Source organism: Sylvia atricapilla, chromosome 22 (assembly GCF_009819655.1).
Source record: "Sylvia atricapilla isolate bSylAtr1 chromosome 22, bSylAtr1.pri, whole genome shotgun sequence".
Classification (NCBI taxonomy): Eukaryota; Metazoa; Chordata; class Aves; order Passeriformes; family Sylviidae; genus Sylvia; species Sylvia atricapilla.
Window position 1 is genome coordinate 4217835 of NC_089161.1, and position 18324 is coordinate 4236158.

At 42.0% G+C, this 18324-nt stretch overlaps 1 protein-coding gene across 1 annotated transcript in view; it reads right to left on the reverse strand.

Annotated features, from left to right (window-relative positions):
• PRDM2 (PR/SET domain 2) overlaps positions 1-18019 on the reverse strand; it is a 45506-nt gene extending 27487 nt beyond the window's left edge. Inside the window, 5 exon segments of the mRNA XM_066334307.1 lie at positions 540-666; positions 6474-6626; positions 11102-11205; positions 11460-11577; positions 17947-18019. Coding sequence (XP_066190404.1) covers positions 540-666; positions 6474-6626; positions 11102-11205; positions 11460-11577; positions 17947-17955 — 511 coding nt within the window. The 5' untranslated portion in view covers positions 17956-18019.
• Positions 18020-18324: the final 305 nt, after the last annotated feature.

Genomic DNA, 18324 nt, shown 5'->3' on the forward strand with positions numbered 1-18324 from the left:
CGCTTCCCAAGGAGAGATTGCGACGGCCGTGGGCTCGGCAGCCTCCTCTTCCCAGGGAGGGCTCGGGACGGCCCCGAGTTCAGCTCCCCTTCCCAGGGAGGGATCGCGACGGCCCGAGCGGAGCTCCCCTTCCCAGGGAGGGCTCGGGGCGGCCCCGGGTTCAGCTCCCTTCCCAGGGAGGGCTCGGGGCGGCCCGAGCGGAGCTCCCCTTCCCAGGGAGGGCTCGGGGCGGCCCCGAGTTCAGCTCCTTCCCCGAGGAAGGATCGCGGCTGCCGCGGGCTCGGCCCCCGCCCCACGCGGGCTGGCTGCGGCTGCCGCGGCCCCGCGTGTCCTGCCGGCGGAGCGGAACATTCCCCCTTCCCGCGCCGCTCCCGCCGCCTCTCCCAACTTTTCCACCCACAACTTCCACGTTCCGCCCGCGGCGCCGCCGGCCGGGCCGGGCCCTGCCCTCCCTCCTCTCCCGGGCTGTGGAAGGTCACGGCGGCCGCAGGCCGCGCTGCCCCGAGCGCGGGCGGCGGCGGGGCCGGTCCGGTCCGTACCTCTGCGTGCCTTCGGGGAGTGCCGGCGGCTGCGGGCGCTCGCTCGCTCCTCCTCGATCGCGGCCGCTATCGCCGGGTCGTCCTCGCCATTGTACCACACCAACAGCTCCTCGCCCGCCGCGATTGGCTGCCGGGACACAACACAGGGCGCGCGGCCAATCAGCGCGCGCGTTGTTGGCGGGGCGGGGAGCGGCCGCGGCGGCGCCCACGGCGCTGTCCCCGCCGAGCCTCGAGGGCGCCGCCCCGCGCGCCCCCTGCCGGCCGGAGGGCGCAGCGCCCCGCCCCCGGAGCGCGCCGGGCACCCGAAACAGCCCGAAACAACCCCAAAATAACCCGAAACCTCCTCACTCATTCTGACACACACACAGAGCAGCGGCCAAACACCCGAAACAGCCCAAAAACACCCCCCAAAACAACCCAAAAACTCCTCACTCATTCTAACACGCACATACACACACAGAGCAGCGGCCAAACACCCCGAAACATCCCAAAAACACCCCCAAAATAACCCGAAACCTCCTCACTCATTCTAACACATACACACACAGAGAGCAGCGGCCAAACACCCGAAACAGCCCAAAAACACCCCCCAAAATAACCCGAAACCTCCTCACTCATTCTAACACACACACAGAGCAGCGGCCAAACACCCGAAACAGCCCAAAACCTCCTCACTCATTCTAACATACACATACACACACAGAGAGCAGCAGCCATACAACCCGAAACAGCCCAAAAACACCCCCCAAAATAACCCGAAACCTCCTCACTCATTCTAACACACACACAGAGCAGCGGCCAAACACCCGAAACAGCCCAAAACCTCCTCACTCATTCTAACACACACATACACACACACAGAGCAGCAGCCATACAACCCGAAACAGCCCAAAAACACCCCCCAAAATAACCCGAAACCTCCTCACTCATTCTAACAGACACACACATAGAAAGCAGCAGCCAAACACCCCAAAACAGCCCAAAAACACCCCCCAAAATAACCCCAAAACTCCTCACTCATTCTAACATACACACAAAACAGCAGCAAAACACCCCCAAAACAACCCAAAAAACTCCTCATTCATTCTAACACACAGACACACACAGAGAAAGCAGCAGCCAAACATCCCAAAACAACACCAAAAACTCCTCATGGATTGTAACACACACACACAACACACAAAGCACAAAAAATGCTTAAAAAACCAACCAACCAACCCAAAAATTCAGAATAAAATACAGAAAGAAACCCCCAGAATAAATAGCAATAAAAGATCAAAGACCAGAGAAAGACCAAAATAAAATATAACCCCTAAAAATGGCAAAAATAAAGAACAGAAAAAATCACCAAGGACAAAATAAGAACAAAAAAGACTAAATCACACACACACACACAAAAAAAAAAAAAAAAAAAAAAAAAAAAAAAAAAAAAAAAAAAAAAAAAAAAAAAAAAAAAAAACACAAAACAAAAAAAAACCCCAAAAAACCCCAAACACCACCAAAACAAACAACCAAACAGAAAACCTAAAGAAAAAAAAAAAGATAGAAAAATGATGGAATGTTAAGGGGTTGGAAGGGACCTTAAAGTCCATCCAGTCCCAACCCCTGCCATGGGCAGGGACATTTCCACTGTCCCAGGTTGCTTCAGGCCCTGTCCAGCCTGGCCTTGGGCAGCTGCTCTGGGCCTCCCCACCTTCACAGGGAAAAATCTTTTATCATCAAACCCAAATTTCCCCTCTTTCTATTTGCATCCATTGCTCCCTGGCCCATCGCTACAGCTCCTGATAATATAGAGATAATATTAATACAGTTATATTTAATATTAATACAGTTATAGTGTTAATTATTAATACAGCCCTTGTATTAATAATTCATACACAGCTGTTGTTGTTATTGTTATTATTATTATTTTTGGCATGAACCTTCCATCTGTAGTGTCCCAAATTCTGGTTTGCCTCAAATAGTGACACTGATTTAAATCCCAGTGCTCACTTCTATGGATGTTCATTGTTAATTCTTTTCAGTGAGCAGCCAGGTTGGGACAAACATATCTACCTTATACAAAATATTAAAAAAACCTTAATTAATTATAATATAATAGTTAGTTACTGCTCAGGCAGCCACTACAGCTGGGATCTGGAACAAAATCCAAAGATCCAGGAAAAGATTTTCACAGTGGGTTAACAGGAATACTGAGAATTACAAGATGTTTAATAAATCCACTCAATCACAAAAATCAAAGGTTTGCTTGCCATTCCAAATTGATTATTTCTATTCTTTTAAATCAATTTTTTTAAAAAAATCACAGACAAATTAGTCAAATGGGCATCACTGCAAATGCTACTCATACTCCCAGCACTGCAAAGAAAAGAAACTCTATTGATCAGTTCATTTCAGACTTTAACTTACTTTTTAACTCTTCCTCATTGTTTCTCCATTTTCTGAAGCATTTTACCCCAAAACAAGAAAAATTTAAATGCTTTAATTTTAATTCCCCTCTTTCAGGCTTAATGAACATGGGACTGGTGGAAACCAGATCCTATTTTCGGTCATTGCATCCAAGCAAAGGGGGTCCTCAGACTATTATTTCCAGTCTGAAGCCAAAAGGGAATTTTTCATCAAGAAGAAAAGTAGGATTTTTCTTCTGCAGCCCAGTCTTTAGTGGGTCTCACAGCACAAGATAAAGGTGATAATTATGATCATACCCCAGACACTGGAACAACAAGAGGTGCAAGATCCCAACAACTAAAGGAAGAGTAAGTTCTAACATAAGCAAAGCCTATGGCTCGGCTTCCTTGAGTTCCAGAGGCCTGAGAGGATAAATAGTGGCAAAGTTATTTGCATGGCCTTGGAGCTGGTGAGCAGCAAGGAATGCAGCAGAGTTGTCTGATGCACAAAAAAAACCCTTATCATCTAAAAAAATATACAAAACCAGAGCAAAGATGTGGATGAGGTTTCAGGCAATGCAAAGACAGGGTAACGAGCACGTAACCTGTTGGCTGCATGGCTGGACTAACGTTCAGCTTGATGAATTTAGTTTTATTGTGACTGCTCTGGAATCTAAATTAAACCCTCTAACCTTGCACTTCTAAAATGAGATGCAGCAGCAGCTTCAAAACCAGACAATTAAAGCTGCTCCCTCGGTAGCAATATGAGAGAAGGACTACATTGAACAAGTGCCACTTGTAGCACCACTCATCCTCATGATACCCTCTAGTAACAACTCCAAACCCAACCTCCTCCAAACTATTCCCTACAGACCCTTGGTGGAGCAGGGTCAGGCTGGGACAGCCTGGCAAAAAAGGTATGAATTTTGGGAAAGCTCATTAGGTTAATAATTTCCATGCACTTTTTTGTGCGTTTTGTTTTAACTGCAACATTTAACTGTCCTTAATCTGAGTATTTTCAAGATTTGTTATTTTCAAGAGTAATATCCTGACCAGTTATTAACCTAACCTAAGTAACCTAAAAGGTTCCAGCACAGATTGCTTAAAAATCAATTAACCGTGCACGTTTAAGCACTCTAATGTGTCTTGTACAGCCTGAGACAGGCATTTGCCTGCCTGACCTCATCAGAGTAGCTGTTTTTCACCAGACACTTCATTTTACTGTGAGATTGTGCTTCTGCACCTGGGTGTGGCCTCATCTCAGCAAACATAACCCAGGTGAACAGCCTGACATTTACTGGTGGGAATCTTTCACACTCTATAACCCAATGTTACATTGCTCTCTCCTGTGTGACAGGGAGGATCTTGAGGTATTATAAACCTGTTGGACAAAACAGCCTTCCACAAGCAAATTAATTTCATTTTAATCAGGGTTAGTTTCATAGCCAAGCTTCTTCAGAAGACTTTTGAAGCTGAGTTTTCGCTGTATTTTACTTTTTCTATAATTCAAGCTTTGTCCTGTGTGCAGAAAAACACTGCACAGTGAGCTCCTCTCATGAGCAGAGGCAGGAAGAGCTGAAACTACACCATGAATTTAAGCTGTTCCCCTGCAATATCCCAGCTCTCACACAGGCATGCTGGGGAGAGCAGATGCAAAGCAGCTTACAAATATCCTCAGCCCTTCAGTGAAGATGAAGAAAAGATGGAAGTGAAAAAGATTTGCTTGTGCTCACTCACAAGTTCTGTTCTATTCTATAACTATTCATTGAGATCAGAGAACAGGGAAGTTAAAGCTCTACAATCCTGAGGTGGTTCTGCATCAAGCAAATTTGGACTTTGTTATCTCAGCAACGAGGCTTGGAAATCAGCCTGTTTAACTTACAAATTAAAAACCTACAAAAAGCTGAAGGAAACTTTGGGAAAAAGAAGACCCTGTGACTATACTTTGAATGCTTCAAGATAATGCAGAATAAAATTACACACAGGCCACCTGAATTCTCCTTTGGGGGTAAATAAAACCTGTGCTGTTTATTTGTCAGCAAGTGGAATTCCCCTAAATGTATGAATTATGATAAAGATCAGGAAAAAACCACGTGCTCATACCTGGGCTGGTAAATTTCCAGCAGGTTTGAAATGGCAGTGTAGAGATCCTGACATTATATACAAAAGATAAGGACATTTAAGATGTTCTTTATTACATGCCTTCTTTTGTCTCAGTTAGCAGTAAGGTGTGACTGGGATAAAATTCATCAAGTTGTAAGAGACAACAGTCAAAGGAACAAAAGAATATTCCAGTGCTGAGACAAGGTATTTGTTATTCTGTCAGCAGTGCTCAGCCCTTTTAGCAGTACAGTTATTTTCCAAAGTGCAGTATCATCCAACAAATAATGAATTTTAAACATGTGAATGCTCGTCTCTGTCAGGACTGAAACTTTTGCAGAGAAGATTCAAAGAGAAATTTAGTATGTCAGAGTGACTCCAAAAGCACACTTATATTAATGAGTTAGTGGGACTGTGGGCAAAGGCAGAGGAAATCCAAGATAAAGTGTCTAGAGAAATCAAGGCTGGCTACAGAGTCACATTGGGAGCCTGCCTCTGCAAATAAACACTGCAGAGAAGTCAGTAGTCTGGCTGGCAACAGTGAACCTCTACTTGAATGCCATGACAAAGCTTAGAAAATGTTTAGAATGTTTCTTCAATCTAGCTTGAGTGCCCTAAAATGTAACATTCACCTACTGCCTAACTGTCCCATAAACTTCAAAACTGCACAGGATCAACTCACTCTGCTATTAAACAAACACCAGTTAGAGATATTGTTGTCCTCACAGGGAAATGGAAGGAACAGCAATAGTGCCAAAACAAAACTGCATATACCCCAAACACCCGAAAGTATTTAAAATAAAATCTAAGTCAAGTTACACACACTTACTGCTAGGAGGTCTTCATCAGGGATTCAAGAAATACTTTAGAGCCACAATATTCTTAACTTAACATGCTCCACCATTACAGTTAAACCATTTTTTTCTTGATTTGGGAGATAAAATGCTTCAGGAATGACCCTTTTCTCTGCTTCCCCCTCACTCCCTGAACGAAACTGAAATGGTATAAAACCATGAGAAATAGTTTCATCGAGCTACCCATAAAAGTGTCTTGACAGCACAGACCATAAACATAACTGATTACTGCAAAAACACCCTTGGCAGAAAGATTTTTGGTATCTACAAAAGTAGAAAAACATTTATTTCTTATACTCTGTAATTTTTCATCCTAGTTGGTATTAAATTTGGTGCTACAGCAAAACATTACCTAGGAAGACTGACTCAGTGTTTAAACATCCTGTAGTTTAACAGTAAAGTTAATGTCAACTGTACTGGCAGGTAAGAATTTATACCAATGATGTGTAGCATTTGCAGCGTTTTAAATGTTCCATAAAATGTTTCAAACTCTGTTTAATAGAAATGGTTGAGAAAAAAGTTTTTTAATAAAGCAGAATAAAAAGTGTTAATAATAAAAGATAACAAAGCAGCAGCTGTTCAGACAGTGATACCTTCAAACTCTTGTAGTAAATGGTCCTGTTGATCTCCAGAGGAAAGAGGTTCTGCTCCTTCCCGGAGCGGGCCCAGTTTATGTAGCGCAGCCAGTTCCCCTTCTCTGGGTCAGTGGCATCCACACACATCCAGCCCAGGTTGGGGTAATACACCTGGGAGGGAAAGACAGGGACACTGCTCACAGCAAGGCACTACAACACTGCATCTCACAGCCCTGGTTTGGGTAATACACCTGGGAGAGTGACACAGGGACACTGCTCATATCACAGCACTAATACACTGCATCTCACAGCCCAGGTTTGGGTAATACACCTGGGAGAGAGACACAGGGACACTGCTCACAGCACTAATACACTGCATCTCACAGCCCAGGTTGGGGTAATACACCTGGGAGAGAGACACAAGGATACTGCTCACAGCACTAATACACTGCATCTCACAGCCCTGGTTTGGGTAATACACCTGGGAGAGTGACACAGGGACACTGCTCACAGCACTCAAACACTGCATCTCACAGCCCTGGTTTGGGTAATGAACCTGGGAGGGAGACACAGGGACACTGCTCATAGCACTAATACACTGCATGTCACAGCCCTGGTTTGGGTAATACACCTGGGAGGGAAAGACAGGGACACTGCTCATAGCACTAATACACTGCATGTCACAGCCCAGGTTTGGGTAATACACCTGGGAGAGTGACACAGGGACACTGCTCACAGCAATGCACTACAACACTGCATCTCACAGCCCAGGTTTGGGTAATGAACCTGGGAGAGTGACACAGGGACGCTGCTCACAGCAAGGCACTACAACACTGCATCTCACAGCCCAGGTTTGGGTAATACACCTGGGAGGGAAAGACAGGGACACTGCTCACAGCAATGCACTACAACACTGCATCTCACAGCCCAGGTTTGGGTAATACACCTGGGAGGGAAAGACAGGGACACTGCTCACAGCAAGGCACTACAACACTGCATCTCACAGCCCTGGTTTGGGTAATACAACTGGGAGAGAGACACAGGGACACTGCTCACAGCACTAATACACTGCATCTCACAGCCCTGGTTTGGGGAATGAACCTGGGAGAGTGACACAGGGACACTGCTCATAGCACTAATACACTGCATCTCACAGCCCAGGTTTGGGTAATACACCTGGGAGAGAGACACAGGGACACTGCTCACAGCACTAATACACTGCATCTCACAGCCCAGGTTTGGGGAATGAACCTGGGAGAGTGACACAGGGACACTGCTCACAGCACTAATACACTGCATCTCACAGCCCAGGTTTGGGTAATACACCTGGGAGAGAGACACAGGGACACTGCTCACAGCACTAATACACTGCATCTCACAGCCCAGGTTTGGGTAATACACCTGGGAGAGTGACACAGGGACACTGCTCATAGCACTAATACACTGCATCTCACAGCCCTGGTTTGGGGAATGAACCTGGGAGAGTGACACAGGGACACTGCTCATATCACAGCACTAAAACACTGCATGTGACAGCTACCCAAAGCTCTCCAAGTACCACCCAAGGCCAGAGACAACACAAAGGGCATGGCAGAGCCAGGGCTGGACTGGGGCAAAGTGTTGCTGCTTTCCTGCAATTTTTTAGGAAACTGGTAAAATTGGAAAAAAAAACAAAACCACTGTTGGCCTGCAATCCCATTTCTGAAAGCTCTGGGCTCAAAAGCCAAAATCCTTAAAACACTTCACACTTTCTTTTCAGTTTGGCAAGCATGAAATGATACTCTAGATTTAGCATTCAGTAAATTGACTGATTTTCAGATGTGAGGGTCACAGAGGTTTATTAATTTTACCGTCTGATCAATAGGAAGAAGTAACTATATAGAAGCTAGAAGCATTTGCTTTATTCAGAAAGATATGGGAGTGCACACTTTATATTTAATCTTTTTTTAGAGTATAAAAGAATGTTCTAACCTTTAAGAAATCTTGTGATCACCTTAAAAAACTGGCCATGTCAATAAAATTCTGCATGTTCCAAGATGCTGTGTAAATTCTTTGGTTTCTGTTCTTGGGGAAAAAGCTGACAAATACTCTCCTCCAAATGTATTGGTTTACATTTCCAGACAACTTGCAGTAAAGCAAGAAGGGGACTGACATTTTCACTATTTTCTGGTGACAGGTGACTCTGCTTCTCTCTCAAGGTATTAAACATCTCCCACTGTTCTTTTAATCCAAGTAAGATGCCTGTAAGAAGAGCTAAGAGAGGGTATTTTTTCCTTTTCTGCTTTTCTAAAAGTCCAAAAATCTACAATGTTGTAGCTTTTTATTTCCTGATACTTTTTAAGTAATTCCAAGGCTTTTCAAACTGTTTTCCAATTTCATTCTTATAAACACTTCTACAACAGCTGAGAAAAACCCCTACTTAATAAATTCAATTATTTTGTGCTGATAATACTGCTGATTTAATGAAATAGAATTTTATCAGTGAAAGTGAAGTTTTAATAAATCTACAACCATCTTAGTTTCTTTCCAAGTCAACAGACAGCACCTCTCTTATTTAAACTATTCCAGGATGGATTTCATCAGCTGACTTTTGAAATTTTGAAAGAATGTTCACCAGCACACCCAGCCCTCACAGTATGAAAGCATAAACAGGGTCCCAGGTGAGACTGCCAAAGCAATTCTTTGGGTTAAGATGGAAGGGAAAAGCCAAAGAATGCCGTGGGAGAGCTGAACAGATATGACATATATGTCTCAATGTAATTACTTATTACTGTTATATACATATATATAACACTACTATGTTTTTATATTACTTTATTATGGGTTTTCCACCAACCAAAATATTTTATTGCTTCTCTAATTTACAGAATATTACAGTCTAATTTACAGAATAGTGTTTAAAGGCCTTGTGCACTGCGAGAAAGAAAATAGCTCCAACTCCTCTCCATAATATGGTGACTGTAAGTCACATTGATTCTTGTACCCACAATAAATCCCACTGAGCACAGCTGTGCCAGTCATTCTCAAACAGCATTTCCCTCCCTTTTCACACACTTGTTCTCATTTTCCCAACTGTGGTTTTTCACCAGTAGAAAAGGAAAATATGTTCTCTCCTCAGCCACCAGAGGCACATACAGACACACACAGCTCATCTTTTTCACAACGAGCCCCTGGTATGACAGTTCAAAATCATTAAAATTGTCTGAAGATGCTAGTTTTAGAAGCCTTATTTTTTATTCAGATTAATTTGACTGAAGAAGCAAATGGAACATGTGTGGAAAAAGTTGTTCCCCAAGTTGAGTGTCCATATACTGAACTGCTCCTACACACCACCATCCTTCCACAAACCATATTTCCTAACAGTTGAGATTCTGGACTGGTTTCAGGTATCAGCATATGGCACCAACTGTTGCAGTCTCATTTTTGTTGCTTTCTTCCCTAACTGTAAAATCACTATTAAAGCAACACACAATTACTCTGGAATCTAATAAGGGTTCCCATTATCACCTCCATTGCAAACTGGGAAACTCTGAAACAGCTGCCTCACAACTATCATTTCTCAACACAAACTGAAAAAATATCCACCCTGAACATTCAGCATCCAGCACTGAAGAACACAGTTGTGAAGTCAATAATTTACTTGACTGATTCAATATCACCAAATGTTCCTGTAACAGATCAAAACTGGAGATACCTTATGCATATCTCAGTGCAGTCTGTGAGAGCATGAGCTCAGTGCAACAAACATTATCCTTGAAAATTGTTTTTCTAAAGGGTAATTTACATTTATGGGAATGTCCTAGATCGATTCCTCTGATAGATGTTAACTCTAAGCTCTCTGCATGTTTTTAGTGCTTTAGGGAGTTCCATTTTTGGATGGATGGATGACCATTATCAGTGTTTTTAGCCTAAAAATCCATGTTCCAGAACATTCTATGCTGCAGTTCCTCCACCCCTCCCCTCCTTGACTGTTCACTTCACTGAAACCATGTCCTGTGTTTGTCTTTAGAAAGACTGAAGAAGTCTTTGGAAGTAGTTATGAACTGCCTTAAAGACACTGTAGAGAGGATTCAGCTCCAGATTGTGACATTTACATTTTGAAATCTACATAATATCCAAGGTCTCCTGACTATCAATGGAGCTTCTGGAGCTGTTCAGCTGCCCAGACAGCACTTGCTTCAAGGCAAGCCCAGCACAAGAAATACTGCAACACTTGAGAACTCTTACAAAAACTCCAAAAGCTGGTTTTCAAAGAGCTAAATGAGGAGGAGTGATGTGGCTTTCTTCAAAGATTCCATATCCTCCTAATTTCCCTAATTTCATAAGCAGTTGACAGCACTCAGTTGCACTCAAGAGTTCAATCAACAAAGCAAAGATCAGCAACAAACTCTTAAGAGCAGCTGTGATCCACACACAGTATATAAGAAATACAGCAATTTCAAACAATGCCAATGATTTATAAAGATTTGTAATTCAGAAGGGTTGTTTCATCCAAGTGTCTATAAAAGACCGTTAGTAATGGCAGTAATAGATGGCCATTACCTTACATCAAGTTTATTTCTAAAATACCTGGGAAAAGTAAAGGCTAAATAGAAAATATTGACCTGGTGACAGGCATATTTTTCCATTTACAAGCTGTTTCTTACCTCCCACATGTACACATTGCTCTTAACTTGAGACCTTTTTTTCTTGTCACCAACAAATGGTCCAAACTTCTTGCCTTTCAAAATTGACTTTGTTGCCCAGACACCTGAGGAGACACGTACCAGGAGTTAAATCTAAGTTATTCCAAGCAAATCTTCTACTCAAAATTCTTAAGATTGTTACATGTGTCTGTCTTGGACTGGGAAGCTGTCCTCTCTCCCCCAGAGGAATTATTTCAGACAAATACACCAGACATCATCTCTACCCAGCACAGAGGAGGGCACCAGGCTTTCACAGCAATCCAATTTATGTGAGCTGCTGCAAAAACCTTCCTCCTCTTTCCACAGCTGCAGCACTCACCAAGCCGAGTCTTGTCAACAGCAGATGGGAAGAGCCTCACGTCCTCAGGAAGGCCCCGAAGCACGTGCTCAGGAACATCATCCAAGGTCTCCACAGCAACAGGGGAGTCAGTTGTGTTCTACAAGTCAAAAAGCCAAACACCATTAACAGGCAAAACCAACCACACAACAGCTGATCAACCCACACGAACTTCAAAACCTTCTGACTTGCAGTTAAAGAAAAATTTCCAAACTCACTGCATTGAGGATAATGTCACACATATTAGCAATCATTTACTTCCCTTTTTCAAAGCATGACATCCACTTTATCAGTCCCCCAAAACCAACCTAAAAGAGTTTCTAATCTTGCCTTGTGTGACAAAGTGCCCCTTGTGAGAAAGACTAAAAAGTAACTTCAGGAGAAAACCAAACTCAAAGTTCCAAGAAGTGCATACAGTTCCAAGAAGTGCATACAGTTCAAAAATCCGGAAAGTCACTTGCTCTGGTAAATTAACCACTCCAATTGCAGACAGGAGAACTTGCATTTGGGATATACCATCCACCGTGCCACAATTAGCTCGATGCTCTGCCTGGCAAGACAATGCCCTATTGGCCAAGCTATCAGAGGTGAATGGAGGGGATGGGGTCATGCTGCTTTTGGTGCTGAACAATGCTGAAACCAGGCAGACCCATCAATCCCAAAGTTAAACACCCTGAGGGTGAGGAGAAGACGGGGCAGAGCTGACCAAACACCCCCTAAAGGAAAAGCCAAGTGACAGTACCATAACCTGCCTGCAGGTGCTGAGCTGGTGCCTGGGGACACCGGCCTCAGAGCCCAGCCTGGAAAAGCCACTTGAGAACACTCTGACACATCCCTTCCTGCAGGGCGTGTGGAGATCCCTCTCTGGACTGGGGACACCCCTCAAGGCCATCCAGTGCCACGGGCAGGGACACCTTCCACTGCCCCAGGGTGCTCCAAGCCCTGTCCAGCCTGGCCTTGGGCATTTCCAGGGCTGCTCTGGGCACCCTGTGCCTCCCCACCCTCCCAGCCGAGTCCTTCCCTAGAGCCAGTCTAAACCTACTCTCCCATTCCTCCTTGTCCTGTCGCTACAGTTCTCCCTGCTTGAAGTACGGGCATGTCAAGTTTACTGCTCTGCAACAAAGAGACTAAGCCAAAAGCAGCTTTTAAAAAGAGTGAAAGGGGTTTAATAGTAATTGTTACTCACATTTCAACATTACAACATAAATGTTACTCACATTTCCTACATCAAGTAACAACTCAGAACTTTAGCCAGCAGCTTATAATTAATACAAGAAGTTTTAAGATATTTTTATATTAAAGTTTGATAGGCAATAGAAAGCTAATAAATTATTTACTGTCCAGTAAGTGATTAGTTCCATTTTATGGAGCCTCCAAGGTTCAATATTATGCTTATAATATTATCCATACTATTACTACTCAAACTTGTCATAAAACAACCTGCTCCCTATTACTCACTTACAACTAACAAAACAGTATTTCTGATAGAAATGACCAGAATTTCAAAGTTACAATGCAAAATTTGCAATAAAACCTGTCCACATGTCTGTAAGAACTGTGCTTAGAGAAAACTAAGCCTTTATTGAACCACATGCCCTAAAATAACTCCCTGCCTTCTGATATGGAACTCTAATCATTCTCATCAGGAACAAATGCTGATGGTAATGGCATGAACAACTCTAACATTAAGGATGTTATATTTGACCTCTGAACCCATTTTTAGGAAGAGGTTAAACTGACATTTTTTTCCAAATAAACTTTATTTTTTTAGAAAATATTCTGCCTTTTATCTACATCCATAAAGCAGAGATACAATAGTAGTTTTCACACACTGAATAATAAACTACTGAGTGATACTCAGAGTACTTTTCAGTGAGTACTTTTGAAATATGCTGAAAGGTCACTGGAAATATATTTTAAAATGCATCTCAATATGCTATCAAACTCCATTTCTTTTCTCTCTAAAGCAAAACAAATAAAGTTTCTCAGCTCTTGCTCTTCAGCATCCAGTCTTTGTCAGGGTGCTGCTATGGCAATCATTCACCACATTTCAAAACCCAATTTCCTGAGTGGAGTTAAAAGAACAAGTCTTCTGCCGGTTTTAATTGTAACAATGAGGAAAATTAAAAAACTGGAATCAGAGCAAGGTTATTCTAGTGCTGCCTTCATAAGCCTTAACAGCTGCACAGAGAGCTCCCAGAGAGTTGTTTGTAGGGGAGAAAGACCCCAAAATTGGAAGGGAGAGAATGGAAGGGAGAGAATGCCAGAAATCCCTTCCCATCCAAGAGTGTAGATACCAGGGATAAATGTTCATTAGTTAGAATAGCTGAAGTCTATTCAAAGCAGAGCAAAGCTTTATTTTGCTCTTCCAACAACCCAAATGGAAAAATACTGATGAAAGCAGCCTGATTTTCAGACATCTGTTTGCCTTGAACTGATATGCAAGAAGCCATGTCTCAGCTGAAAAAGAAACATGCTCTTCTCAGCATATCAAAGAAACCCCAAACATCTTCCCAGAACATTACCCCAGGACTTCATCAGGGGAGAAACAAGCCTGTTTTTCCCAGGGGTTTCTAACAAGTTATATACAGAAGTAGAAGAGGGTGGCTGACAACTCTCAGAATGGTGCACTTCCAGTTTCTAGCTAAAAGCAGGAGGGGTTTTTGGCTGGGTTTCATTTGGGGGTTTGGTTTCTTTGGAGAGTGTTGCTTTTGGTTTGGGGTTTTGATGAGCAGTTGAAAATCTCAAATCTCAACCCCTCAAATAAATCTTAACCTATCAAAACAGACTCAACTGATTCAGACAGAAGTGTACAGCACTGTGACACAACTCTGATTTTCCTGGTATATTCTATAATAGTCACACCTTTTAACTGTGAATATCCCCAAACTGTTCTACCCTTTAGGAAGTGTATTTGTATGGAGTAGTGCACAATCAGAGTTTTATTATGCATCTACCTACATAACTCAGAGATTAGCAGGACATTCAGGGAACACAACACTCAGACTCATCCAACACTTGTCATATTAATGGATTCCACAAGTACTAGAAAATTTGGTATGGCCTTTACACAACAAAACACTTCACATCTCAAATGAATGGTAATAAGCAATCAAATTTAAAACAGTAAAATAAACAATTTAGTTCAGTCAAATCAGTGCAATCTCATTTTATTTGCAATTTAGATGTAGCTACTTGAAACGTTTTCCAGATCACAACTTGTCCCAAAGCCATGTCTGTTTACCCAAAGAAATACTGTATTTCAATCACTTTTCTACCAAGACTTAACAATCACATTTAAATTTCTTTTTCTGTTTACAAAATTTGCCTCTTGATAAGGGTAGTGCACTTGTGCACGTCCTACACCCAACTTTGGCATTTATCTCAAGCCTTAACACAGTATTTTTCATTCCTTCCAAGGCTGCAATTTTGAATACAAAACCACCTGAAGCTTATTTCACTTTTAAGCCTCTTTCTCTGAAGTTCATCAGAAAATTACATTCTAGCATTTAAATCTGGCAGTATGAAATGACTTCAGAACAATGCCAAAGGATCATTTGAGGGCTGAAGTGAGGCCTTAACTGAAACAATCTTTTCCCATTTATATCAAATCCAGAATCCAGACACTCTGACCTCCCTTTTAACATAGGAAGCAACTTTTCACACCGCTTTCAATATAATTGTACTCGCGTACCAATCACTGATTAGTCTACAATGTTACAAACAGTATTTAAGCAGAGTAGGAAAGGCACCTGCAACAGGGTATTTCACAGGTGATAAAAGTGAAAAGGAAAGAAACCATCCTGAACAGTGCAATGAATGACAGCCAGCCAGTTAGAGGCATGTTAGGGCAGAAACAGGATTAGGAGAATGAGTAGATAAAGGAAAGGATGCCACTGAAGAGGGAGGGAGGAAGGAGAAGATGGCACAGAAGTTCAGGAGGGAGTTGAGGAAGGGCAGTTGTGCACAGGAAAGCAGACAGGTCTCTCCTTGTCCAGGCACCTGACCTTGCCACCCCTCTTTGCACACAATTTGTGTGCTTGAAAATTAAAGTATTGGAAGTATTTGAAATAATCATTGAAAAATTCAGAGGGAATGGGGGGAGGAAGTTGCAGTACGAGTGCAGGTGTCCTCTGTTCCTTTATTCCTCAGCACTATTTAAGTAACTGCCCATGCTGTTTTCCCAGTAGAACCCAAATTCTTCCTATTGTCTCACTGCAGTCTGAGATCATGCTACTAATCAAAGCCCATGTTTGCTTGAGGTTTTTAAAATAAATTATTCAGCTATTCTGATGAGCTAATTTACATATTAGAGGAGGATCTCATTTTACAAGAGGACACATATTGCCTATCCTGAGACAGCAATCTTCCAAGAAACCCAAAAACATGAACTCCACCAACAAACAGGGTTTTTATAATCCTTCTTCTCCTTAGAATAAGAAGGCTATATCAAAGAATTTAAGAGAAGGTTTTCCTTCACTAGTTCAAGATTTCCAGAGGATAAACCACAAAACTAACAGTCTTTTCATATAAATCAAATCAACACCAGCCCAGTTAGTATCATGGTCAACAAAGTCACACCAAAAGCAGAGACAAGCAGAATGAAAGAAAGATGAGAACAAACCACCTGAAAGATGTTTGGCATCAGGCAAAAACATTTCTTATACAGACCTGGCACTACAACTTGTCAACAGTGAATGAAATGACAAGGGCACTGCAAGAAAAAACACCACAGGGTTGATGCAAAATACACACTTAATATGAATGGTCAGTGAACAATAAAAAGCCATATGGGCTCATGTGCTTTGGGAACCAAAGGTGAAGGCCAAAAACACCAAGGAGAACCATAAGCTGTTGTAAGAACTCCCTGAGGAGGGGTCACCTCACCCTTTCATTGTAAGATGACACACATCACAGCATACATGAGACCAGAATCCCCGTAAGAAAGATGAGGACTTTTATACAGCACAGAAATCTGATTTAATTCTAGAAACAAACTGGGGCACAGGAACACAACAACAGGCAGGACATGAGGGGACATGGACACACATATGGGAAGGAAGCAGTCAATAGTAACAATTACAGATTAGGATCTACAGTTTTCAGAGTTTTAGCAGAATCCAAAGCTTATTGGAATGACTAATAAGGCAGGATTATTCCTCAAGCAGACACAGAGCAATAGGCTGCTGGCTTCATGCCACTGAGTGCATCAAAACAAATCTTACAGCTGAAAAAATGTCAATTCTCAATTCTGAAGCAGCAGTTAACCCTGCTCCCCAAAACAGACTACCAATGCTTAAGAGTGTGCTAATGCAAATGTAATTTCTATTTTATATTTGTCTACAGATATAATACAAGTATATATTTTCACAATACATATTTCAATGGTCTGATAGAGATTATATTTTGCTTTTTACCTTTTTAATATGTACAAATACATTGAAGACTTTTTACTTTAAATCAGAGAAAAAAGGCAACAGGAAACATCCCACCAACCCATTTCATGGTGTAATTATTTATGTATATACCTCTATGACTTCACAGAAAACACACTTCAGCAAATGCTAACTGTACTCAGGCCTGCTGCTGATCAAATAAGGATAATAAAAGCACACATTAGCTACAGGCTTTGAAGTATACAAAGCATTTTATACAACTGTGGACTGTGGTTCTTTCTGCCTCAAAAAGCTTCTGTTCATGGCTGATTTTTTCAGCAAAGTAAAAAAGGCTTTCCTGCAGGGTGACATCCTGTGGTGACATTGCCATGCCAAAGGGGCCTGGTAAAATCAGCCAGAGAGAGAGGACGACTTGTGAGACAAATCTGAGGCAACATGGACTTTTTCTGTATCTCTGAGTAACACAATTGTGTGTGACAGACAAACTGATGGACAATTGCTACTTGCATAAACAAAACTTGCTGCACAGCTGCTCAGAACAACACCCTCCAGTCAGGACACTGGTGACTGCACACAGCAAAGTGCTGCTGCTCCACAAAGGAAATGTGCTCTCCCAGTGCTTCCACTTGGCTCCAGGAGAAACACTTCAGATTCAGAACAACTGTGACATTTCCCAATCAATCAATTTGTGGCAGATTGTTGTTTACTGCACATTTGAAAAAGGAATGTGATTATAAAAGGATTTGAAAAAATGGAAGCCTTCAGGTTTCAAACCACTTTTATAAGGCACTGAATTATTACACAGAGCTTCAGAAGGAAATAGAATTTTCTGGAGAGGTGTTCTTAGAAGAGCTGCCAGGAGTAATAACTCACACACTGCTAAAGGGAATTCACAAAAACCTCGAATCCATGAAATAACAGACATCTCACAAGCATACACACTGTAGAACAGATGATTATGAAATTTAATGAGTCCCAAGATTTTAAAGAACATTTTTTAGTGGATGATTTACTTTTCTTATTAATAATTAACTGTTCTAAGTATTTTGACAAAGTCTTACATTTCTACTCACCTGATTCATTTTGAATTCCTGTTGTGTTCTGGAAAGATACACACAACAAAGAAACTCCTTTGATTACATGAACCCTAAAAGGAAAAACAGACAATTGTAATATGTACCTATGTACAAATTTACATTGAACTGAAAATACACACAGAGCTGTAGTTTCTCTTCCTAAATCATCTGCAGAAAAGGAGCATTTTGCTTTAGAAAATATCTGCTCCAAGCTACAGTTTTGTTATTACAGCTCAAATGCGTCTGAATAATCTCAAGATGGATATCTAGCATTAATCTTTTTCCTGCTTTAAATGATGATATAACAGATGTGCTCAGGTAAGACTGTTCCATTTGTTTTTTGAAGTAAGATAGTTTGCTCAAGACTGAGTACCT